This window comes from Malaclemys terrapin, chromosome 10 (genome assembly GCF_027887155.1).
Source record: "Malaclemys terrapin pileata isolate rMalTer1 chromosome 10, rMalTer1.hap1, whole genome shotgun sequence".
Taxonomy (NCBI): domain Eukaryota; kingdom Metazoa; phylum Chordata; order Testudines; family Emydidae; genus Malaclemys; species Malaclemys terrapin.
Window position 1 is genome coordinate 22,440,604 of NC_071514.1, and position 27,319 is coordinate 22,467,922.

The 27,319-nt window shown below is 38.7% G+C and overlaps 1 protein-coding gene across 1 annotated transcript in view; it reads right to left on the bottom strand.

The window, feature by feature from the left end:
• Positions 1 to 2,585: 2,585 nt before the first annotated feature.
• Positions 2,586 to 27,319, bottom strand: part of AP4E1 (adaptor related protein complex 4 subunit epsilon 1) — a 32,749-nt gene continuing 8,015 nt past the window's right edge. Inside the window, exons 7-22 of the mRNA XM_054042130.1 lie at positions 26,414 to 26,573; positions 25,677 to 25,843; positions 24,591 to 24,664; positions 21,336 to 21,458; positions 21,131 to 21,240; positions 20,578 to 20,721; positions 19,281 to 19,389; positions 19,013 to 19,131; positions 17,667 to 17,969; positions 16,781 to 16,895; positions 14,420 to 14,555; positions 12,771 to 13,029; positions 11,304 to 11,879; positions 7,661 to 7,845; positions 5,746 to 5,903; positions 2,586 to 5,187 (exon numbers count right to left, since the gene is read on the bottom strand). Of these exons, the coding sequence (XP_053898105.1) occupies positions 5,027 to 5,187; positions 5,746 to 5,903; positions 7,661 to 7,845; positions 11,304 to 11,879; positions 12,771 to 13,029; positions 14,420 to 14,555; positions 16,781 to 16,895; positions 17,667 to 17,969; positions 19,013 to 19,131; positions 19,281 to 19,389; positions 20,578 to 20,721; positions 21,131 to 21,240; positions 21,336 to 21,458; positions 24,591 to 24,664; positions 25,677 to 25,843; positions 26,414 to 26,573 (2,899 nt within the window). The 3' untranslated portion in view covers positions 2,586 to 5,026. The remainder of the gene's footprint in view (positions 5,188 to 5,745; positions 5,904 to 7,660; positions 7,846 to 11,303; positions 11,880 to 12,770; positions 13,030 to 14,419; positions 14,556 to 16,780; positions 16,896 to 17,666; positions 17,970 to 19,012; positions 19,132 to 19,280; positions 19,390 to 20,577; positions 20,722 to 21,130; positions 21,241 to 21,335; positions 21,459 to 24,590; positions 24,665 to 25,676; positions 25,844 to 26,413; positions 26,574 to 27,319) is intronic.

Sequence of the window (27,319 nt, forward strand, 5' to 3'; positions counted from 1 at the left end):
TTCCACAGGCATGGTGGCAGCTTCAGAATTGTTAAGCACAGGACAGACTGCTCTGTCACAGAATTGCCCATAAACTCTAAACTTGCAATAACTCTAGGATATTGCTAAAACACAGAAGACGTTTTTAAAAATAGGGGTTACTTAATAGTAACTGCTGTTCTTCAGCACCGCACCTCTAGCGTTGAGCTGCAGAACGATATAAAAATGCTGTATCTGCTGGGTGTGCAGGAGTGCCCTTGTACTAGGATGAAGTCATCTAAATATGGGAATACACGCCTCACATCAGTTCCGTCTCCCTAGCGGCAGAGTCCTGAAACATAAAGCACTACGGGGCACAGAAGGCGGCGGGTGGGTAGTGGGAAAGCACACAGGCAATTTTTGAGGAAGTTACTAGTAAGCCTCCGGACACTCCCACTTGTGGGAGATTAGTGGGCAGTGCCCTGCAGAGGACAGTGGGTGAGGTGTTCTAGGCAGAAATGGATTGTAGCACCATCTTACCAAACCAAGTATTTCTAAGGCTAGCTAATTAGCCTGCAGGCATATGAGAGAGTTCTGTTTAGCTCCCTGCATTGGAGGCAAAAGAAAGAGGTGTGCTCCCTTATACAGAAGAAGTGATTACATCATCTTAACAGAGACACTCCTGGCACCTCGCAGTGGACACTGCTTTTTTATATAGTTCTTCACCTCAATTCTAGAGGCTGGCTCTCACACGTGGGACTACACTAAAGCCCTCAAAGAAGAACCAGACATTTAATATAGAAACTATGTCTGTGGTTTGCACTACCTAATTAAAAAAAATATGAAGTAGGGAACTTTAACAGGTAAGGCAAAATTTTCTTTGTCTTATAAAGGCTCAGGTTTCCATATCTCACAGCTGGGACCATAGTGAATTAATCAGTACAAAACATGAGTAACAAAGGTGGACTATTTAAAATTGGAATTATATAATTAATAATACTTTTTTTGTAGGGCATCTTTTAAGTGTTATACAAAAGACAAAATAAAATAAGAACAAACAGAGTATTTTTTTCCCTACAGCACTGATGTGGTTGCCTGGTGAGAACTCTTAACCTCTTAAAAGGTTTTCATTATAAAAATTAGAGTAAGGACAATACAAATTGTCGTAGAATTACCTAAATTCTACCTACCTCTCTTTAGGGCAGGGGCTATCAGCTTTGAGCTTGCTGTTCATATGGCACATTGCTGCTAGAGTTTGGGGCAGGAACTGGGAATTCTGGGGCTCCAAATCTAGCCCTGAATGCATCTGTTTTGGAGCAAGTCAGTTGTACCTCTCTGCATCAATTTCCTGATCTGTAAAATGGAGAGCGGTGGTGAGATGGACATAGTGGTGTTTATTTAGATCAGTGTTTCCCAAACTTGTTCCACCGCTTGTGTAGGGAAAGCCCCTGGCGGGCCGGGCCGGTTTGTTTACCTGCCACGTCCACAGATCGTGGCTCCCACTGGCCGCGGTTCACTGCTCAAGGTCAATGGGAGCTGCTGGAAGCGGCGGCCAGTACGTCCCTCGGCCCACGCCGCTCCCATTGGCCTGGAGCGGCAAACCGTGGCCAGTGGGAGCCGCAATCGGCTGGACCTGTGGACAGGGCAGGTAAACAAACTGGCCCGGCCCGCCAGGGGCTTTCCCTGCGCAAGCGGCGGAACAAGTCTGGGAAAAACTGATCTAAATAAACACAACTATGTCCATCTCACCACCGCTCTCCATTTTACAGATCAGGAAATTGATGTAGAGAGGTACAACTGACTTGCTCCAGAACACATGCATTCAGGGCTAGACTTGGAGCCCCAGAATTCCCAGTTCCTGCCCCCCAACTATAGCAGCAATGTGCCATATGAACGGCAAGCTCAAAGCTGATAGCCCCTGCCCTAAAGAGAGGTAGACAGGGGAGTACAAGGATACAATGAGACAATATCCACAAGATAGGCTGTGATCACAGCATACCAGCATCCTAAGCATTGTCAAGTTTTTTTTGTAGGCAATAACACCATTGCACTAATCAACTCTAGGAATGATGAAAGCATGAATGCTCAACCACACAGTTTTCCTGTGGTGCCTAGATCATAATCTGGCTCAATTCCAAAAAGGATATGAAGAAGCCATGGGATACAAAATGCTGCTGAAATAATAGACCTAAAGATAATGTGACATCTACACTTTGTATATTTGAAGCTGGAATACTTATTACTAATTGCCGTGGTGAGCAAACCTAGTGAAATACATATGCTACATTCTTTGTCACTATTTTGTTGCACTGAGAAAGAATAATCCTAATGGGGGCTAGTACTCTGTCATTCAGAATTTACATTTCTGTAATTCTGTAAAAACTTCTGCCCCTGCTTGCTAGCACATCTCATTTAATTTTTATGTACACAATGCTTGCCAGTATAGACAGAGCATTTTTCTGTCTTTTATTTAATCTCTTGGCAGTGGTAGTCTAGACCTGCAGCCATTAAATTACAAATCATCTATGTTGGGGAACATTTCTTCAATGATATTAAATGCCATTATTCTAATAGTACCACTGTTAAGGTATACAGCACCAAAGACATATGTCCAGTTAAAACAGCTGTAAAACTGGGCTGGAGATTTTATTACACGCACATTATTAAATTACAGGAAAGTGTAAACACAATGAGAGATTAACACAATAGTTTTGGTGGACAATCTAAAAATAAAGGCTGTACCTCGGGTACAAACGAGCAAACCCCTTTATGTCACAGCAACATAAGGTCCTGGATTGTTTTCTCAGAATCATGGTTAAATAAAACAAACCATGATGGAAAAAAGTAAGGATAAAGAGGAGCATCACACCTACAAGTAAACAGAAGGCATTACTGGTTTGTTTCATATCAGAAGAGCCTCAACATCCCATTAAAGAAATGGTGAAAAATCCATAGGCCAGAACAGATATTACTGTAACTTTTTATAATACATTGAAATCCAATTATAGCACCCAACTTGATTTACATTCTGTACTAGCAGGGAAATTAAAATAAGCTTTCATTCATACAAATTGTCCCAGAGCATTAAATATATGTTATTTAAAGTATGCAGAATGTTTAATATATTTACAGATTTAGTGCATTTTAATAAATTCCTCAATTAGAGGGTATTGTAATAGCAGTGACCAAAAGATCTTTTCTTACGTCGTAGTACCTGTGGTAATAAGACAATTGGCTTAACCTCTAAAAGAAGTTATTAAAACAATCTTTTTAATAACTGGTGTATCAAAATTACATTCTTTATATGATTTTATGAACATTTAACAAAATGAGGCAAAATAAAAACAATTAATACTTTTCTTTCCTCCGACACTGATGTTTGCCAGATGAAAACTGAGAATATTAAGATACCTCCTAAGGTTTTCCTTTTCAATATAAAAAATAGCATAAGAACAATGCAAATTGATGTAGAATCCCATTTCCTTTGTATGCCACACTTGCAAGCATTGTTTGCACAAATGTCAATTCTTCTAACTTTAAAGAAAAAATAGCTACTTGTGAATTACTGTAAAGTTGTGCAAAAAAGTGATGTGATCTAAATAAATGCAGATCACGGGATTCCAAGGCCTAGATGCTGGATTTTGGGAATGGTAATGACAAAGGGGAGAAACAATCCAGACACACACAGCATGCACACTAGGCTGATTAGATCTATTAAGCCTTAGGGCTTGTGGACACAAAGCAGCAATGAACACTGTGGGTGTGATTTTGAAAACTCACTAACACATTGTGTATTAGTTGGTCTATGTAGACCCTGCCAGTGCACACTGAAAGTTCCCTAATGCACTTCAATGTAGTACTGTTTCAAACGGCACTAGAGTAAAACACACTTGGGAACTTTTAGTGCACACCAGCAGGGTCTACCTGGACCAGTTAGTGTGCTTTAGAAATCACACCCCCATAGTGCACATCGCTGTTCTGTGAAAACAAGCCTTTAGAAAGATTCATAACCACACAATTACGTCCAAACTATGTATAAGCAATAATTCGCAAAGACTGACAACCAATCAATAGATAATTAGCATTATAAAAGAAAACAAAGTAAATTCAAATGTTTCAGCCCAAATTAAATACACAGCACCTTCAAGATAAATACAGTCTTAATATTTTCCTCTACTATCCTTTTGAAAAATCTCTTTGGGACATGCACGGTTCTTTTGATGATTGTTACAGGCGTCTACCAAAGGCAAGTGAAGAAGAGGAATAAAATGAAAATGACAAGGAGCTGCAGATACCATACACATGACTTGGATAGCAATGGATCTCCATCTAATTCAGCTATCACTACGCAACTCCCAGTTTTAGACACCTCTCCCATTCTCCAAAGACTGTCTGGATGCCATTAGTCAAATCCTTAACTGGTGAATGACTGAAAGATCCCGTGCAGTACTTCTGACCAATTAAAGCCAGTGAAAGGATTATGAAGCGTGCACTTGTATTCTGTGGTAAGATAACATACCACGTGCAACAGCCAGTATGAGTCTTGTTTCCAATAGTGCTTAAAATGCAGCTTTAGAAAAAGCTCATAAATGAAGTAAATGGTAATGTTACAGACAAGCATTTGAGTCATTTTTACAGTATAAAGCTGACTTCATAGCAGTGATGTTTTCCTTAAAATAATATTTAAGTACTAAGTAGTTGCTCCTAAGAGTAAAGGGTTGCTACATACAAAAATTACATAATAGAAAATAAATACTTTCAATCATCTACAATAAACTAAGAAATATACATTTCATTTAAACAGTTAGCAATACTTCATCGGGTCATTTGTCAGCAACTGTACAATCCTGAGCACATTTCTGCAGGCACATCGTAGATCATCCTACTTTCCTGTTAGTCCATATGGCATATGCCAGTTTCGGAGAGGTGGGGGAAAGGAGGAAGGTCAAACCACTTTTGAGTATTGTCTTAACTCATTTTGCTTTGGTAAACATTTGTGTAACCCTGTAAGTCTTTTGTATGTATTTATTTTTACACCAATAGGTTAGAAAAGCAGGCACTGTTGCAATTAAGCTTCCTCCATCACCTTTTGACACTGATACAATAAACTGTCTGGAAGAGCAGAACAAGAGGATCTAAACCAGAGTGCCAGTGTCCTTGCATGAGTACGACAATGCAGCAGACAGGGGACTGATGGAAGTAGCCGGCATGCCGCTATTCCCTCATTACCTTAAAAACAAAACAACAAATACATTTAAAACTAAAAGAAATAATTGCAATTCATATTAAATATAATTCAAATTGAAGTGTCCTTTCAAATGTAGTATTTTTCTGCCCTCTTCTTCTCTCTCACCTCAACTCATCCCATGCTTCAAACATCATTCCTAATTAGCCCCCTTGTCACTCCCAATTTCATGCCTTATTTCACACAAACCTTTAAAGTTTGCCTGCCAGTTCCCTCACCTCTTTCAAAATACTTCTGAAAACATATCTATTTTGGGAAGCACTTAAGATAAAAATGAGAACATGCCACTCTATTATTTGCCATTGTATTATACCCACTTATACCTTTACATACCAGCCATCAGCATCTGAGCAGACTTACTAAAGTCAATGGAGCAATGACTGTGTAGGGTTACTCATGTGCACAGGTGTTACAGGATCAGAGTCTTAGACAATAAACTCTTTGGGGCAGGAACTTTATTTACTTGGCACAACATATGTGCTGTGCAAAACCATGGGCACTTACAGCACCAAGATATAGAATATAAATGTTAATTCACTCACCAATAATTTCAACAATATGGAGCTTTAGTTTCTGCTTCAGGGCATTCAGAGCTATTGAGAGAGATCCCTGAGAAGGTGACATTTTTAGATTTTGTTTCACATCATTAGAAAAGGACAGCCACAATCTCCCAAAGTCTTCAGTGGTCATTTTCATTGGTCTGAAAAAAGATTTAAACACAAATCTGAGTAAAACCACCTCTGTATTATTCTGAATATAGCTGATCTCCAAAATAATCTGTATCTGAAAACCGTTATATAGCAAAGCAAACAATTTTAAAAATGCACTTGTCGAAACACAACCCTTCCACTCCACAATACAAAGAGCCTGAATTGCTTTTTACAGCAATTAAATTATTTTTTTTAAATTAAATTAAATTAAAAAAAAGATAACTTAAATCAAACATTAGTGCTGACCAACTTCAGACTAACGCCACTTAAATTGCCAAGTTATAAGCCCCTGAAATAAAGAGTTTACTATGGAAACCTTATAAATGTTGCTCTCAAGTACAAAGTCTAATTTAAAAACTTAAATTGGCTGCTTGAACACAAAATGTCACTTCCACTAGTTCAGGAATGAAAACATTGAGAGTTGAAAAATAAAGAGCATGAGCTGTTTTTACAGTAAAAGCGGTCGGTCCTTTCACACAATATGGGTCCCTGCATTTAAAATAAACTCACTCAGTTTCAAAGATTTACAATTTACTTTCTGTTGAAGCAACATGCCTTTATTATCCTTTCTGTCCAATCCGTTTCATTCAACACTCCAAAAGAGTATTTAGTATTTCCAGTGAATGTGTCCAAGTGAAAAAGCATTCAGTAGTCTTATGGGATTTTGTACTTAGCTCTTGAATTCATAATTCAGTGGAAATCAATATTTTGGATAATCTAGGTAACTGAATCCTTTCTAAAGATAATTATTTGGGCAGACACCAAAACTAAGCTAAGCTATCTTCTGCAGTCAGAGGTATTAACATTCTTTACTATCCAAAACATTTGTGGCAACATTACTGAGTGCCTTGTCTCACCACAAAATAGACCATATTTTCCATGGTAGCAAATAAGTAGATATTAAAAAAAAAAAAAAGTGTTAATACAGAACAAAATAGAGTTAATCTTTTACAGTGTGGTTTTGAGACAAGTATTTTTTTTATTATTTGGAATAAAAAGCTAAACTCCAAGGAGAGAAGTTGGGAAGAGGGAGGCGAGAAGAGGAGAAAAAGATTCATGCCTGAATTATTAATCTCAGTCTCTCTCATAGTACAATGCAAGGAATTTAGATCATGCCATCTTTATTTACAACAGAAAAAACTTCTCACTATCTCAAATATACATTTAAAAGGCAAAAGAGAAGGTAGCAGAAAAGCCTGTGAAAGTCACTATGTATATAATTTTTAAAGCCATGAAAACAATGTGAACTTTAATGCTCAATGAAGGCGTTGGACTGACATTCCTCATTTCTGAAATCCTCAATTTATAAGAATAGGCACAGCCGGGCAATTGCTGTACTAGCCTCCTTACACTGCCCCTGCTATGAATGCTCAACATGGACAGATGATTATTAAAGATGTGCGGGTTGCTCAGTCTCCATGCTTATTCATTCCAGGCTCTTTCTGTGGGGCTGCCAACAAAGGAGCCAGTTGTGATGATGGGGGGAATTGTGATGGCATTACTGGCCTCTAGGAACCAGACTAATGCCAAACACACGTATTTCACATATTAATAGGCCATTGACAAGTGGTGACATACTGTACTAACATTACCAGTCTGAATTAGATTAAAAACCAACAGCCCACAGACAGAAGCCTCTATTTCCCATCATCAGCTTTCTGAGCCAACCTGTGCTATTTACTACTTCGACTGCAATACCAGATTTAAAAAAAAAAAAAAAAAAAATCTTATTTTATCAGCGATTTACCTGATGAAATCTGACAGTGAGAACGTTAGTGAAAACTCAAGATGAGTATCCGTATCTAGATGATAACTAATGGAGCCAGAGAGAACGCCCTCTGTACAGACTTTTTCCAACTGCACACACTTTTGGCAGCTTTCCATGCTTTGAGCTTCTATGACAGGAAAATGACAGCTAAGACTCTCAAAGATCTACAAAGAAAGAAAAAAGTTAACAGAGGTATAGAAAATATTCAGATTACTGTCAACTAGAAATTGCTAAACCAGAGTTTACAATCCCCGAACACACCAGGACTGATTCTGCTCTTACACTCGTGTAACCTAATTGACTGCAATGACATCAATCCCGATTTCCATTAGGTGTGAGATCAGGATCACAAAGGACAATCCTACCCCAACGTGCACACTAAATTACATTTAACTTCTGTGGAAATGCACATGGCAGTTTCACTAGTCAAACAATGACATTCCAAACAGTCAATTCAACAAAATGCTAACTACTTCTCTACCAGGATTTTATTATAAAATAGCCATTTGTTTTAGCAGAGGGTAAACAGGAAATCTTGTAAACAGAGAACGCGCTTTGAACTGCTCTCTCTGTTCTCCATCATTGCTGAATAGAACCATAGTACTGTTGCATGTTTTATCCACCACATTGTAAATTTACCCGTGACTATTGTACTGTTGGTTTGGGTTTAACTGTAAAATTTTACAGAAATGCACTTTGACTGACTATTCAAAGTGAATTTAGTGCTCAGGAAAGTTGTTGAACTGACAGCCCTGGAAACTGAAAGCCTTGATTTATCCTCAAAACAAGTTCACACAGCAGACAGTGAAACTGCAAGATTCCATTTCCATCGACATTCAGTCTTTGGCCTCTGCTGAGACTGCCACTCTGCCACCGCACAGGTGCCAACTGTGGTAGCAGTCTGTGGTATGGACACTTGTCAGCTAAGAACAACATAACCAACTAGATATGTGATAGCAGCAACCTAGCCTGATTCAAACCAGAAATTCTACAGGAAAAAGGCATCCAAACCCATTACCAGGCCCCTGTTAAAGCTACTTCTAATAAGCCTTTTGCTTATTTCCACTGATCCAGTTAGCAATGGACCGCTGCAGAAACTTAGATTTCATGACTCTGTACCTGAACTCCCTTTCAGTGGACTCCCTCTCCCCGCCTATCCCAAAAGTCTGTTCCCTGTTCGAAAGCAGAAGGGTAATTTCTATAGATCAGTCAGCACTCTTATGAGCATTGAATATCCAACGCTCAATACTATGACTGGTATATACTGTCATTTTGAGGATATCTAACCATGTTCCAGGTATGTGCGAATGGCCACATCTTGGAATATAGCAAGATCCACGGACATTTATAGCAATCCATAAATACTTTTTAGGGTATATCTACATTTGAGCTAGGTGGTGTGATTCCCAGCTTGCAAACATGTACCCATGTTAGCTCTGCTCGCGCTAGTGCCTACTAGTAGCAGTGTGTCCTCAGCAGCACAGCCGGCGGCTCAGGCTAGCCACCTGAGTACATACCCGAATGTACACGAGGAGGCTAACCCAAACAGCCAGCCATACTGCTGTGGACACATTTATTTTTAGGCAGTGTAGTGAGTCGGTGTGGCTCCCCTCCTGCCCAGAAGAGGGAGCCCACGTGCAGGCACCAGAGTGGGTGGGACCACCACCGCCTGTCCCCGCCCCCCGGAAGTCAAGGGGCGGGACAGGAAGTATAAAGGCCGGCCGCCAAAGCTCAGTCGGCGGCCAGCCACCACAGGGAGCTCCCGGCCAGGAGACCGTCGAAGACCGAGGCCTGGACCCTAGCTGGCCTGAGCTACCCCGGGCCCGCTACGAGGAGGAGCCGCTGGAGCCCGTTCACGCCCGCCACTGGGAGAATCCCTGGGAACCGCACCCCACTAACCCTGAGGGTGAGACTGGACCCGAACCCCTTCGCCCCTGCTGCTATCCAGAGGAGCCGCCTGAGGACCATTGGCCAGACTTCCCGGCAGAGCTACCGGACTTGCCGCCGAGCCCGGGCAGAGAGGAGCCCATGCAGATGGACTGGCCCGATCCCGGCGCAATGAACGAGGTAGGCTTTGAGGGGGATCACGGAAGTAGCCCGGGGGTAGCCGACCCCGGTCCGGCTGCACCTGAGTGTGAGCCTATGTCAGTATGTTGCGGTCTGGATACCCCACTGACCAGCAGCGGCAGCAACCGCTGTTAGGGCCCCGGGCTGGAACGCAGTGGAGTGGGTGGGCCTGCGTTCCCCCCTGCCACCCCCGCTCACGGGTGGCAGGCATCCCCCTCACCCAACACTCGGCTACAGAAAGCCTAGGCGTGCCTTGCCTGGGCTCTGAACTAGTTGCTCGCTCAGCCCCTGCAAACAAGGGCCTGAGCCTAACTGTGTTTGCCCCGCCCTGATCCAGGGCCTGGGCTTTGAACTATTCACTCGCTCAGCTCCCTGCAAACAAGGGCCTGAGCCTAACTGTGTTTGCCCCGCCCTGATCCAGGGCCGGGGTTCTGAACTGTCTGCTCGCTCAGCCCCTGCAACCAAGGGCCTGAGCTAACTGTGTTTGCCCCGCCCTGATCCAGGGCCTGGGCTTTGAACTATTCACTCGCTCAGCTCCCTGCAAACAAGGGCCTGAGCCTAACTGTGTTTGCCCCGCCCTGATCCAGGGCCGGGGTTCTGAACTGTCTGCTCGCTCAGCCCCTGCAACCAAGGGCCTGAGCTAACTGTGTTTGCCCCGCCCTGATCCAGGGCCTGGGCTCTGAACTGTCTGCTCGCTCAGCCCCTGCAACCAAGGGCCTGAGCTAACTGTGTTTGCCCCGCCCTGATCCAGGGCCTGGGCTCTGAACTGTCTGCTCGCTCAGCCCCTGCAACCAAGGGCCTGGGCTAACTGTGGTTGCCCCGCCCTGATCCAGGGCCTGGGTTCTGAACTGCTTGCTCGCTCAGCCCCTGCAGTCGAGGGCCTGAGCTTTAACTGTGGTTGCTCCGACTCGGCACCAAAGAGCCGGAGTTTCGGGACTAACTGACTGCTTGTTCCCACAGTAGTGAGTCGGTGTGGCTCCCCTCCTGCCCGGAAGGGGTCGAGCCCCGGCTAGGACCTACTACATTCAGTCACTCAAGCAGAGCCAGTGTGGGTATGTGTACCCCTCCCAGCTCAAATGTAGACATACCCTCATATTAATTAACACATGTAAAGGTTTGAGGTTCAATCAATAAGATTTTTCTATTACATCCTTAAAAGTTTTTTACCGTGATCCTCCTTTACCAACCAATATACAATAACTCCTCACTTAATGCCAAAAGATGTTATAAGGGAGCATTGCACAACTTTAACGAGCATGTTTCTTAATTGATCAGCAACATAACAACGAACAACATTAACCGGGATGACTTTAAATGAGGAGTTACTGTACAAATCCCAGATGTAGCTGAAGTCCTAAAGAAATCTCTAAAACATCTTCATTGCCCTCACTACATCAGAACAAGAATAGTAACATGTCTGATTCCTTAAAAGTCATCAAAAGCTTATTAACTCTCTGAACTACCTGAAAAGAAAAACTCACTGTATGTCACAAGTAAAAAACAGAGGAAACCAATGGTTCTCTTCTATTGTACAAGTAACAATTCATTTTCTTACCTTAAAATGCTCTGCACTTTCAAACACTAGGTTCACAGTTTTGAGTGGTGAGGTGCTGTTGTTGGCAACAAACAGGACAAGCAGTGAACAGTCATCTGTCCAAACTTTACACCAATACACAGTCAGGATGTCACTGCTACAAAGCTCTACTATTTCTGAATGAGGGTGACCAGCTAGTTCTTCTGGTAAGCAAAGACTCAAGGGGGCCTTATTGGCAACTATATCTGGAACATTTTGGGGAGGCTGAAAAACTTCAATATTACTATCAGCAAACAAAGAGGATGTCGATAGTCTACAGTTTGAAAGCTGCTCATCCAGTCCAACTTCTGTTACGGATTGAGATGTATCAAATGATACACTAGCTTCCAAAACTTCTGAAGAACTCAGTGAGACTTTCCTTAATCCGAGATGTTCATTGCCCTGAAAGTTTTCCTTATTGTTAGGAGTTGTATCAGGTAAGGGACTGAAAGGCAAGGTAGCAATATTTTGGAAGCTAGATGCTTCTTCGCTATTCTGGGTTTCACTTATTTTTGATTTTTTTTTTAACTTCTGAGTGATGATGTCTGCTCTCCCCATCTGAAGAAAAAACAGAAGAGATTTTTACATGTATTTATTTTATTTAACTTGCTGATTGGCTTAATTAACAGAGTGAAGCCTGTCTGGAAGGACCAGGGACAAAGGGCAAATAAAAGTTAACTGTCCAACAGAGGTGACCTTTAAATAAAGAGTTGTTTTAAAATATGCATTGGACACTGCATAAGACACTTAAGTTACTTTGGGGGTACTGGAGTTGTTCTGTAGTGCAGGCATCATTGTGGTTCCTGTACAATTAGGAAATTCTTTATCGTCTGTTGAAAAACATCTACATATACATAAAGACTTTGCAGAAAATCAAGGATAAGATATTAAGATTTGAACAAGCAGTGCTGATAAAGATCATGAGTAGAAGATTCTTTGAATGGTGAGTGATTTTACTTCTCACATTCTACCACACCCAGCCACAAGTTATGGAAAACGTGTCAGTCTTAACCCGTACTGCCAGGTATGCGAGCTCTGCAACCTCCAATGGCTCTTTGAAGCTGCATTAAAAATAGCGAATACTTGGGAAGCTTAGCATAGGTTTGAGCTTTGTGAGGAGGCAGGGCAAGCAAACGTAGGGGAGCAGTGTGAACACAGGGGAGTTCCAGCTACTCAGGACAATTCACTCCAAAGCCTTTAATAACCAAAGAAGTTGACAGATTTTAAAATCTGTCATTTAAAGTATTTTTTGCTCCCTTCTTTTTAGGAGCCCCGATAAACAGGTTCTTTAGGTAATGACAGCTATTTCCAATATCCTTTTTTTAATTCATGTCACATTCTGAATGCTACTGAACATTGATTTGAGAGCAGCTGTATATAAACAACAACTGAAATTAAATACAGCTATTTTGTAAACTTTGTAACTTGTAATTTATAAAAATCACCTACCAGACTGATAGTGCTGTTTGACCCTAGCCCAACAAACAATGTTGATGCTAGCTGCTGCTTCTCCTTTTCTTCCTCTGAAAGGCTGACTACCTGTTGCTCAGACTGCATCAGAGGAGGATCAACTACATGTGCCGTTAATATGCTATCTTGAGGAACAGGTTGTGTTTTATCTTCTTTTCCTGCTTTGTTCTCTTTTTTCGGGAGGTAGCCTTCTTTCCCCCATAATTTCCTCACACCATCAAGTTTCAGACAATTGGTCCTAAAAAGATATGTAATAAAGCAGGGTCAGCTTGTGAAAGTGCTATTCCGAAAAGCAAAGCCATTTTTACAGAGGTTTCTGTAAATTTGCATACACTTTGCACTCTAACATCCCAATGGACAGGAGAATAGAAACTAGCCTTCTTCTATCTGCATGGACATTCCATGCTAGCAACTTTCTCTGCTACCACACAAATACACACTCATTCCCTGCTGTGAAATCAGCAAGAAGTGGATACTATGCCCAGTTTGCTCTCAGCTATCTAGGTTTTTATATACATCAGCTATTACAAAAAAACTCTTTCCTTCACTCGTTATAAATATTTTGGTTGTAGATTTGACCATATGTAATTTAGGTGGGGTTACTAAAGGTGAGGAAGATCCAGGAAGTGGAATTTAACAGACATGGGCCAGATGTTGAGAAAACTGATTCCTGCACACACAAGTCTCATTCTTGATGTTGATATTTCTGTTGTTCCAGTGGAACTGAATTGTTTTGACAGATCATAATCATCTAGAGTGAGGCACTTCCTTGGATAAATTGGGACAATCCCATGTAAGGCTTTGAAGATTAGGAATGGGATCTAGAATTTGACAAGGTGTTCAATGAGAAGCCAGGGATGAGAAGTATAGTGAGACTGGAATACATTATTTCATAGGAGTATTGCACTTAGAAAGTAGTGAAAACCTGTAATGTATTTGAAGATGTAAAGCACTTTGTAAATGTTGCACATCGTTATATGTTTGGACTTTATTTTAAAAATCTGAGATGAGTTAATTTTCTATTCAACTAAAAGTAACCTCAACACCAGCACAAGAATCTGCTTGAACACTCTGGACAGACTCTCGGATAAAGCACAAGACTTGCCAGACTTGTAAATATTCTAGGGCTGTAAGTGCAACGAACGAGTAGGGTTTTAGGTTTTCCCTTGTGCTAATAAAAAGAGAATTTCTGACTAAGTTCACATTTCAGAAATTCTTCAACAGAACTTGAGGAGCATCCAGCTGTTCCAGTTTAAAGATGTTAAGTCCCATTTAATAAATAACTCATTTGTGTGGAACTATAATTATTCACGGATCTCTGAAACTTAAGGAAATTTCCTTTATTACAGAGTTTTGTATTGTCTGAAGGGTAAGATTCAGAAAAGCGTGCATTTTCACTGCATAAATTTCTTCTAGCTAATCTGACAAAAAAGGTATCCTTGATTATTTCTTTTTTGTATACTGGATTAGCATAGTGATTTCTTTTTGCGTAAAAGCTGTTTTCAAGAACCACTGTTCTAAGTTAAGTCCATGTGATTAAACAAGTAGAAAAAATTCAACCCTGACAAGAACATAGGTTTAACTGCACAAGAAATTCTATATTTGACTTCAAAGATCGAATAACTCACTCTTTCTGTCCTAACTCGGCACTATTACCAGACATGTCTGAACCAAGAGAAACACCAGCAGGAGATTGCCGGCCAGTGAAGCCGGATGAAGACATGCTTGAAGTAAACGACAATCCATAAGGTTCAAAATTCAGAGCTGCAATACAGACAGAACAGCATTTATCAAGACAGAACATAAAACTTTAAAAAAAAAATAAAAATAAATCTAGCTCCTTTAGAAAAAGACAAGTTATTCTATCTAATATTTGTCATCTCTCAGTTTTTACCATTCAGGATTTTATCCTTATTAAAACCAGTTGTTCCTGATTTTTTTTTTTTTTTTTTAAGTTTAGACAGATAGGCTTTTTCATCTCTCAAAAGAAACATGTACACATACACCTGCTTAGTTCACACATAAATTTACATTCAATTAAAAAAAAAAAAGTTGTAAAACATCAGAAGTGATATTTTCCTCCCCTAAAAATTATTGTCAATACTGTTTTTTTATTATTATTTAAGCGACACTGCACAGGACCAAAATAAACCAACTTTTGCATGTGCTCTTCAGACTGCACATCCTCTAATGTGTTTTGAATCCACATTAAGTTTGCCCTCTCTCTCTCTCTCTCTCTCTCACACACACACACCACAATTTTTTAGAGCACATACATAGGAGAACTCAAACTGTTTCATGCTTATAGCACTGTTCTCTTGGCAATGGAGCATGAGGGCAGTCATTGAAGCTGCTATGGTTTTCTGTTCAGATCCTTAACAGGGGAAAATAACCTTTTGTGTTTGCAGAAGTTTTCTTGGAGGGTATAGGATTTGGGTTTTTAACTACATGTTTACAAACAACACTTCAATATAAATTATCACAAACACTTAGATCTCTACAAAACCATAAGGTTTTCATGTCACTGAACACGCTGTCAGCAATAACTTTATTAAAGTTAACTATTTCACCTCTTTTTAAAAAGATGTCTAAATTAGTAGAAGATACAAATGACTACCTAAAGAACCACTGTTTGCATATTTGATTTCTATAAATGTTTCTTTACAAACTGCACACCAGACCACCACTTGGGGATGGTTTGACAAGGTAAATACCAGTAATTTAGCCATCAATTCTTCCACATGAAACAAAGGGGAACTAAATATATTTGCATGCACAACCAATATTTAATATTGATACTTGTTACAGTGTGATTTTTTTATATCACCTGTTTCCACAGTTAAGATTTCACTTCCCAGAAAAACAGGACAGTACACGCCATAAAACTTAACAGAAAGCCAGGAGTACCTACCTTGCTTAAGAAAACCAAATGCTAGAACTATCCATACTATGCACAAGACTACTCTCTTTCATTTTCCACGGTGAACCACATTATACACTTGTAAGCTTCCTCCAGACTTCACTTAAAACAATTTTTTGTGCATTTTTACACAAAATAGCTACAAAATGCATTCTAAATATATACACTAAAGATAGGGTATATCAAATAATTCTGCTCTTAAATCTATAGAATCTTTCTACTTAAGTTTTTTATACGGGATATCCCGTTATCTACACCGTTTATATAAATAAAGCAAAAGTGATATTTCTTCTAAAAAGCAAAGTCCAGAAACCAATAAAAAAAATTCTGATGGACAATAGTGTGGCCAAGACGTGAATGCTAAGTACTATAAAACTTGGTATTCCCTGCCTTTATCTTAATTCTCCCTCCCTCTCCCCCACCCACCCTCCAAATCCCACAAGCTGCCAGGAAGCATGGGATAATGTTCTGGACTCCAGAGCAACAAGCTAGTTGTAGATGGAAGTTACACATCCTAATCGGGTATGGCATTAGCCAAGTCCCAAAGGGAGCTTAGTTCAATCTTCAATAAACAAGAGTTTTTTGGATGAATGCCAGTAGCCAAGGGTGAGCTAAGAAAGTGGCACAAAGTAGCAGAGAGTCTGAAGAACATCACAGAGGAGCCTGAGATCATCTGCATAATCAAAAGCTGAATATGAAAGATAGGGTCCTGGTGCACACTATGGGTTTGATCCAAAGTTCAGTAAAGTAAATTGGAGAATTTTAATCAACTTCAATGGACTTTGGACCAGGTCTTGTTTGTAAGCACTGCATCTATAACCTACGTATTTCAGGAAGCTGGGCAATATGATTTTACTGGTTCTAGCTGGCCTTAAAACCTATGAAGCAATGAATCACTCCTACAGTTGTGGACGACATTTTTAAATGGAGAGGTAACATTCTCTCTGAAGCAAAGTTCAATTAATGCAATTAAATCAATGGTGTTCTTACACCAACGTTATTCTAAAATTTTAATTTGTTTTGTTTGGCTAATTTATCATACATTTAATAAATACGAAGTAACAGTCACCTTTTTCCTGAGAAAGCTTCTCCTCCTGTCTCTGGTGATGAGGTTTATATGGTGCTGCACCACAGCTAAGTCCTTCAGCCACAAACCCATCTAGGAAAGATAAGGAAGCATCTACCTACGTTGAATTCAGAAAGACGGTAATAATCAGAATCTTTCCACTAAATGAAACTAATGTTTCTTAACAAAGGAACATTCCATTTTATAACAATTCAGCATACTGACATCTCACAGCTCTCACACCTGTATCACTAAGAAGATAATGTATTCCATACTTACACTATCGTCCAAGGGAATATTTTATATATAGAGGGTATTGAGTTAACATGTTAAAACAGATCAATTTGAATGGTAGGTCTTAAGCATAATTAGCCTCTCTACAATTTTCCAATCTCACTGGTATGTTTGGACAAGAAATCTTGAACAAAAGAACTTGCATCCCAACACAATCTAACTGAACACCATGTAAATATACTAATTTTACAGTAAAATTAGTCAGAGGTAAACATTTCCCTTCCCGAATACTATACCTCAATTCAACTACTAGTAGGCTGTTCTAACAAAAAGTAGAACCACAAAGACAAACTAATGCTGCATAACACTGGATATACAAGAGGCTGAATTTGCCTTCCTAAAAAAATCCATTTTATAAAACAACAAATATGAACATGGCATAGCAAATGACAACTTCATTGCTTCTTAATATCACCAGCACATCAAGACTTATCAAGAATCCCGTTAAGAGTGCTTATTGCAACTCATTCTAAGTGATTTGATAGATTTGCATCTTTACTCTCAGACATATCTAAATATAATAATTTAAAAATACATAATTTATAGAAATACATGAATTTTTAAGCACGGAATACATACATTACAGTTATCTTACCATTATCTCATCACAACTGGCATCAAGCGGAAACAAGTTTTTCATCAGCTCCTTGTTTTCACACAGATGTTTTAATTCAAAGGCATATTGCCTCATGCATGTGTCTAGAGAAGTGCTGAATTCCTGGATTAGTTTATCAACTGTTTTAGAACAGGACAGGCGGGATGACATTTTAGTGACTGCAGTCATAATCCAGGTTTTAGTTTCAGAAGTAACAAAAGTCTGCTTCAGCAACCTGTGCAGTCTTGTTATAATGACTTCTGGATCACCATCATTTATAAGGTAGGAATACTCCCCCAAAACCTATGAGCAAGACACAGATATAACAGACATTCAGTTACACAGGCATCAGTGCTTTCATCTTGGAAATTAATATGTAATGGTAATACTCTAACAAAGTCCACCTCACATTAAACAAACCATTATAAGATAAGGAAATCCTTTAAATTCTGGACTTTAGAAAGAATTTTTTACATTATATATCCAAACAAAAACAAGCAATATACTGTGGAAAGAGACATAGGGTCTGCTGGTTTTTGAGTATTGTTGGCTGGTCCTCAGTTTAAGATCATTTCACTGTAGTTCTATCTACTCTACAAAACTGACCACCACTCAGAACAGTGGTCAGCAACCAATCCTCTCTAACCCTGAAAACAGTTTAATTATTAGTGCAGAGCAGATCAAACTACTTTCATTTATTTAAAAAAAATCAATCTCAACTTAAGGTTTCTGTTGGCAAATCAATACTGTTTTCTGTAACAATGCCTGTCATGTCTACCCTAGCAATTAAATTGTTTTCAGCACTGGTTCAAAGGGACCCATTTGTGACAATTATAGTCATCAAGGTGCAGATTTTCTAGTGCAGATAGGGTTTTCCAAGCTGTAGTTCAGTTTTAAATGGAAAATGCTTGAGATTACATTTTACTGTATTTCACTTGCATTTTCACAAACACATCAATGGGATGCCAATTTTTGGTTCATTAAATCAAGTGGCTGCCTAGCACAGTGCTAACCCAATAGCTATACAAGTACAATTAACCATCTGCTCAGTTTCCAATTCAAGTGGAATCTGCTTGCTTTCACAGGTGTCACAGAATACAAGTTCAGCATCTTGGCATGTCATCATAAGGTTACGAATGCATTTCACAAACACATACAGCCTTACTATGGAAAAGACAGAAAATCTCACAGCCACTGAAACAGGCGGTTGGTAGAATAAATTTCAGTGTAATACGTTCTTTAAAAAAAAAAAAAAAAAAAAAGAAAAGAATATAAAGTTCAAAAAGCAATCACTTATGACAGGCAGTTTTCACATCTATCGTATTTTCATACTGCAGCAATCTTACCCAGCTCATAACTTGAAGAAATTTCTGTGGATAAAAAGTATCTTCCTCCTCCAGCAAAGAAAGATAAGACTGGACAGCATAAAGCCGTAGCTCCTCATCTTCCTTTTCATCATCAAATCCTAAAAAGAAAAATTACACATTATTAAATCTTTGCTTAAAAACTTATGCTGCATGTGTCACAGAATTCAAGACAGATTTAGAAAAATAAAACCAAGACATTAGCTAACAAAGCATGGCTTCTCTTTACAGAATTCAGTAAGTTACCCACCTTCAGCCAGCAGCCTCAAGAAGTTGTTTGGGATGTCAGGGTGCATTACATCTCCTCCTACTGAAAATACTGCATTCATAGTCTGGATGAACCACTCATTGTCAGGGGCATATGTATCCAGAACGTTAAGGGAAAATAAGATGTACACTAGTATATCATGTTTATCTATTGTTACTTACAATCTAAAAAAAGAAAAATCTAAAGAGTTTTGAGGATACATATACATATGGAATATCTGAACAGACAAGTGTTTACTATTGAAATGTTTTCCAAGCTAAGGAAGGAGAAAAAGGACAAACGGGGCAGTTTTCCCAGAGCCTCTGGGTCCAAAAGTGTTACCATATGGAACTGTGAATCTTTTTTCTTCTGAGTGTTTTGCAATCCCAAAGCCTGCACCATTGCTGTCCTGCAGTGTTCTCATTTAATGAGGATGCTTTTTGGACTATTGAGGATTTTTTTTTTTTTTTTTTAAACAAAGCCATATCATGCTCCACAACTCTCTATTTCATTGGAAGAGCTGCACTCTACTAGGAAAACCATACTCACGGTTAGGAAGTGCTGAAGTCTGATTCAATAAGGCACTAAACTCCTTCTCTCCTTCCAGGGCTGGCTCTACTGTTTTTGCCGCCCCAAGCAGCGCGCCGAATTGCCACCGCGGATGGCGGGGGCAGTCTGTGTGTCGTTAGGGCGGCACGCACGTTTCCGCGGCAGCGGCAATTCGGCGGCAGCTTCTGTCTTCAGCCGGAAGACAGAAGCCGCCGAATTGCTGCCGCAGGCCGCTGAAGACAAAAGCTGCCGCCGAATTGCCGCCGCTGCGGAAACGTGCGTGCCACCCTAACAGCACATGGACTGCCCCCGCCCTCCGCGGCGGCAATTCGGCGCGCTGCTTGGGGCGGCAAAAACACACGGAATGCCGCCCCTTGCAGATTGCCGCCCCAAGCACCTGCTTGGAATGCTGGTGCCTGGAGCCAGCCCTGTCTCCTTCACACTACAGTGCATGCTTTTTAATGTTTTCTTTTAGGAGAAGGTTATTACTATTAACTTAAAAGGTGAACTCCAAAGCAAAGCCCAAACGCTTCAGCGCCCTTTACTTTGTGATGAAATAAAAAAATCTATGTTGAGATCATTATTTCTTCTGTTTTTTTTTTTTTACATTTGAAATAAAGAATTATAGTATCCTGGCTTCCCTCTTTTTCCTGGAAGACCACAAAATGATCATCTTTGGAGGATGTGAATAGTGATGTCACATGAAGCTGTAACAGAAGCTCTGGCTCTAAATCTTCAATAAAAGAAAAGGATATTTCTCAACTAATTCTGCTATTTTGCCAGTTAAGTTGATGATGGTATATTCTTCCTTGCTTTGTCTTAAGTAGTCCAGCATCTTTTGAACTATGACAGTTACATTCTGCCCATTGGTAATTCTATAGAGAAGCTCCAATGTCTGAAGGGGAAAACAAAAGAAACAACATTTAAGTAACTCTAATCACACAACACAGGAGCGACACACAGACAGGAACTTAGTACATAGTGCCAAATTGGACAAAAATCTTAAACACAATATATTGTTTTATTCTCACATCATACTGGCATTTATCTTCTTAAGAAATGTTTTTAGACTGTTTTTAGAATGAAATAAAAGATTTGTAGGAAAGGAGAAAACAAAGTATGAAGAGGACCAAGTTTTCTATTTAATTCCTTTCACACAGTTACCACAGGCAAACAATATAAATATGCCTTTGTTTGATGATGCCATTATTGTACTATTAATGACATTTACTCTAAAAAGACATTAATATAGCATGAACTTTAAACATTAAGCTCTCTTTATGGGCATTCAAAAATCAACTTACTTCCCTTTTGATGATAGGATCAGGATGGTCAAGACATTCAATTATTGTCATTTGGTGCTGAAGTGCCAGATTAGGATCCTGCTGGATAACATAGGTCAGAGCTTTTAGTCCTAGAAAATAAATTATTGCATAAAGATATGACAAAAGATCACATACACACGATCAGATTAAAAATCTTCTTGCTGAGATGATCAGGTATTCTTACCTAAATACTTCAAATTAATTTTAGGTGATAGAACAAATTTTCCAATGCATTTGGCAGCCTTCTCAAGCAGGTCAGATTTGGGGCAAATGGTATAAATTGTTTGTACACATTCAAATAAGATAGCTGGGGGAAAAACAACAAATGGTAAACAGTAGTAATTTAAGAATAGACATTTCTATAACAATGCGTTTTCATAAAAAAGCTAGCACATACAAGTAAAAAATCTTCATGTCAAATGACGACTGTTTCTCTAGAAAGGGGTTGGGGCTTAATATTTTTAGGAAATATAATATGCATGCTGCATGTAGATTTCTGGGATATTAATAATTATCTGATTAAATATTTTAATGAGATGTGAAAAAATTTCCTTCTTTCAGGCAAGCAATAGCCCTATTGCATCTCCCATGAATGTGATTCACCCAACTAGATGAGATTTCAAGATTGTCCTGTTTAGAAGAGGCCAAATAATGTAGCTGGACAATGGCTAGGTTGGGTACATAGCCACCATTGCAGAGTGGGATTTCAATTACTTCGCACAAGTGACTGGAAGTATTTTCTCTGCTTTATCATCCACATACCAGGAAGATGATATCAGACGAAGATGATAATGATTGTTTCTTAATGTAGAAAAATTTAGCAAGCAGTTATTGTTAGTAACATCTGGTATATGGTAGGGAGCCTACTACAGTTTATGTAGTAGGGTGGATAGATGAAATACAGAAAGGGTGGGCAGAAGCTCAGTAGTTTGACTTAAAAAAAAAAAACAAAAAAAAAACACACAACAAAAAAACCACACCCCACAAGAATATACTTCTCTGTCAACAACAGACAAGACTTTGGGGGGCCCAGCAAAGGATTATTAAGTCTTTAGGGAGAGAAATGTATCTAAAACTGATTTGCCATTTATGTTTAGTGTACGGAAAAGTCTGAATTGATTTTGTTGAACAGAAGTTTCCCCATCCAGTATTCTGACTGACTTTCAGGTAAGGCACATTCATATGGACTTGGGGCCTAATCCTATTCTCACTTAAATTAATGACACAACTCTCTCACTGATTTCAATGAGAGCAGAACTGGATTCTTGGTTATTCTCTCTTTCAAAAAACATTTATTTAACTTTTCAGTTTTGTAGACAGCTTCCCAGTCCTGAAATTTGTTGTAAAATATAGCCACTGAAGAGACTACATAGTGTGGAGGTCCAAAAAGAAGCAAAAAGTAAACGTTAAAGGTTTTCACGGAGACTCAAAATTATCATTGGACTATCACAGCAGCAGTTAGGAAGCCATTATGAACAACCAAGATCAACAAACTTTATGACATAGACAAAAGGGACAAGAGCTCAGGGGCATAATTCCTCTGAGGAAAAAAAAAATATTTCTGCTGGGAAAAGCTAAATGGGAAAACAAGTGAAGTGAAGGAAAGGAGATACAAATTAATCTTTTAGGCCACCAATTTAGGTGAGTCAATAGCAAAATTCAATATCCAAGTTAGATTGCCAACTGGTATTTAGGACCATGACAGCAATTCACATGCTTTTTCCACATCTCATATAGGTTAGCCATGGGATGAACAGACCAGAATCTATCAATTGTTAGCAATTAAACTAAATATTAGAAAGGTATGTGCACTAACTGTGCAGCTACATGCAACAGGCTAGGAATGTCTTCAAGGTATGGCTTTTAATATTACAGGATTGGCTATTTTGCAACAAAGTAACCAGATTGTAACATTTTCCATTGGCTTGCATCATAGATTCTTTAGCACTTTATCAATAATTAACATATAGTGAGCAAAGAAATGCACATGTAAATTCTGTTCTCTGTGTACATTTTACTTGATAAGTGCCAAAATAAGGCTTTTCACATATGGTTGTCTACTCTGATCCCTAAAGTATTTAACATTCAGTCTTGGGAATCCAATTTCCTCTCACTGTGCAGACAATTTATGCACATTAACTCTCTTGAGAGTTGCATGTGTAAATCCATCATACACTAAGAAAACAAACCCCTCAATGTTTATGTTGCTGTTCCTGCATAAAAGCACACCTCTGATATACAAGCAAAGTGAAACACAGTGAACGGATGGTTTTAAGATTTGATAGATGTTTCATCAGTGTGTCATTTGACCAAAAAAAAAAAATTAAAAAGGGGTGGGGGAGTATTCTGCATTTAATGTGCATCTCACTTTCATTAATGCTTAGAAAATACACCTTGTCAAGGAAGCAGACTCCTAGAACTTTGGGGCATATGTTCCACGGTTATTCAGATACTTTCAAAACCAAGTCTTAATTTTCTATCAATCGCTGACAACATTTATGGCTTCGTTTTAAAACCATGAAATACAACATTTTTTTTTAGAAAGTAAAAGAACAGTTGTTAATTTAGAACCTTAGATATTTGTGCTTGAAAAAGATAGCAAGAACAAGCAAACCAACCCACACGTCTTTCAAACTCTCCATAGTTTGCAATATGCCCTTAGGAGTCAAAGTATTATTTCTTGTTGATTCTGCTCTATTGTCAAATATTTTTTAACAGTAAACCAACATGGCTGTTTGCAACAATTATAAGATTTACTGTAGTGCCTTATGTCAAAACACACTTTCACATGCATCAGTGTCAATGAGCTCTGGAAATAATTTTAACAACAGGTTCTAGAGAGCAACTCAAGAGATCACAAATGTGTTTGCGAAAGGAAAGGATGTCACACACACATTTGTTGTTAAGTTTCTCAACAACTAATCATGTGGAAGGTTTTTTTTGTTTGTTTTTTAAAGAAACCTGAAGTCCAGTCCTTCCTTCTGACACACAAGACAATATCACCATTTTTTTTTTAATATTAGCTACTATAATGAATACACCTGTGCAACTGATGATTTTACAAGTACATGATGTTGTATATTGAGGAAAAGAGCAAGCCCAACATGATTTGGAGAACTTTCACATAGTGTGCAGCAGTTTGAATGCACGCAAATTTGAATCTATAAATATTTAGTTGTTTCCCCTTAAATAAATATTTTTCACTTGAAAAACATTTCAAAACTACATTATACAGGAATATATCATATCTGTTCATGTGTTAACATTACTAACGTTATATTTCCTTGCTTTATAATTCACCAGTCACAATACCCAAATTCATGACCTCGCCAGATTACTAAACAAAAGAACAGTTACTCATGTCAACAGAACAATAACTAAACACTTACATTTTCATTCTTTGCAAATATTTGTACTTATACAAAATAGTCTCACCCACCATATGTAATATTATGATTTATTTCTGCTCTTCTTAAAGACTCATCCAGAACATCATACATTAATTCACTTGTCCTGTTACAAAATAAAAATTGTAAAACAGTTCTCACTTTATTTGAAGCCCAGTAAATTAATCACAAAAAAAAAAAAAAAAAAAAACACCCTCCTGTACATACCTGTTTAGTGAAAAAACAACATCCTAATCCTACAAGCTGCTCCACATGATTTCAATTAGACTATTCATATTAATGAATTCTCATTAGAGCGAGTACGGGCTACAATCTGGCTCTAAATGGCATCTCACAAGATGTTTGCTACTTTCAAATAAGCCATCTATTGCATCAAGAGAGACTAAAAATACATTCCTTGCTGACCAACCAAAAATCTGTCTTATTTACTAAGAGGAATAGAGAACACAAACGACTAAACCAGGGATAGGCAATCTATGGCACGTGTGCCGAAGGCAGAACGCAAGCTGATTTTCAGTGGCACTCTCACTGCCCGGGTCCTGGCCACCGGTCCAGGGGGCTCTGCATTTTAAATGAAGCTTCTTAAACATTTTAAAAATCTTATTTACTTTACATACAACAATAGTTTAGTTATATATTATAGATTTATAGAAAGAGACCTTCTAAAAATGTTAAAATGTATTACTGTCACGCGAAACCTTAAATCAGAGTGAATAAATGAAGACTTGGCACACCACTTTTGAAAGGTTGCCAACCCCTGAACTAAACCCTTACAAAGGACAGCACTCTTTTTACACTGTCTTGTCTTGGATTTTCACTGTGATCATATTACCAACCAAATTAATGGAAATTCTGATCTCAAGTCCACAAGTGTCTCTCACCACATATCCCATAATCAGCTGCCTGACACACACAGGAGCTGAGAAACAAGCTAAGTATAACTTTTCAATAAATAACTTTTTACAGTATTTGTTAATAAAGAACAAATGGAATGTATTATTCTTTTATTTTCCTTTGTGTCATGAAAGCACAGTAAAAGTTATGTTACCACAAAATAATGACTCACTGTGTATTCTTTCTATATTCAAAGAATTTATTACATAGAAGAAACTGGTTACCTTGGATCATCTTTTCCTAACAGCCCCAGTATTCTTAAGAGCTGAATTTGTAGCCATGGTGCTGGCACACTGTGGTAATTGAAGTCTATAGGAAGCTTTCCTCCCACTACCTGCTTTAGAATGGATACAAAGCTCTCTGTCAAGTCCTTGTATCCAGATGCATTTTTCTAGACAAGGAAAAGAGAAATACAATTCAAATATTTTAAGTACAGTGCCTCGGAAATACACCATAAGGCCACGACAGGAATATAATCTTATTAGCTATTATTCAATTAATTGTTCCATTTCCTAACCCATCACTTCTTCCTCTCAAACCCCAACATCAACTCCTTTTTGCTTTATTAAGCTTAAAGTGTTTTCCCTGTATTTTCAGCAAGACTGTGAATATGACTGAAAGCATTTCCCTTGCAATGGTACACTGAATTCGCAGGCAATCCTCAGCATAATCTATAACACACTGAAAAAAAACCTATACTTTGGACTTAAAAACAAGGCCATTATGCCAAAGGTGCGCATCACCAGGGGCAGGCTCCGAACAGGTCAGCTGGGGCTTTTGTCAAGGGTTGGAATGCTAATGAATATAGTACAGATTACCACGATTCACCTTCATAACTAACTGAAAACAAGTTGATAGACCATCCTTCCAGAGAGATTTTCCTACAGAACAATTTTACAGTTGTTTGTACATTTTAAAAACCAGCCTATATGTTCAATTAGACTTCTAATTCTCAGCCTACCTTAATCATTTGAAGGTAAATGTGTAAAGAAGCTGCCATGACTCCAACATCCCTGTCACACAGGGCTTTCCGGAACTTGTCATGGATGTGCTGGACTTGGTTGGGAGCAATGAGATAGAATTTATACAAGGCCTGAACTGCTTTTCTTCTGATAATTTCCCTAAAGAGAAACATTTTTCTTTAAAAGATCAAGCAACTTGACCCTAAATAGAAGTTTTACTTACCCTAAATTGTTTCTCTATATTATGAAACAGAGACTTTATTTTTATGAAAACTACTGACTTTGTAACATTTCCCACTTTTATAGCTAGTTAGTTAAAAAATATTAACTAGGCATCAAATCATGATGCCTCTGCAATAGTATTATCGTCCAAGTTTTACAAATGAAGACACCGAGAAAAAGAGAGAGGATAAGTAATGTGGCAAAGGCCATATGATGAGTCAGCATAGAGTTTAGTAGTTCCTGGAGTTAGATTATGCTTCTTCTACCTTTTAATTTAGTATGTATTTTCATTTATGTAATGTTATTAACTACGAGGCCTGATAATCAAAGGGCTGAGCATCTACACCTCACCAGTCTTCAGTGGGGTTTGTGCATGCTCAGCTTCTCCAAAAAATCAGGCATAGATCTTTCTGTGACGTAATGAATTCCAAGGGTACAACTTGTTACTCCATTTACACTACAAACACTTCTTAACCCACATAGTGCAACAGTATCTCCACATGCATAAAGTTACATGACATTTATCCATCAACAATGCTTAAGCACAACAAAAGACATCCATTGTGCAAACAAACTAAAGAGGGGAGGGGGACACAAAAGGAAAATTTGAAAAGGAACACAAAGAATAATGAGTAAGGAAGGATTTGGAGCAAATACAGTATTTAAGATAAATATTTATGTAC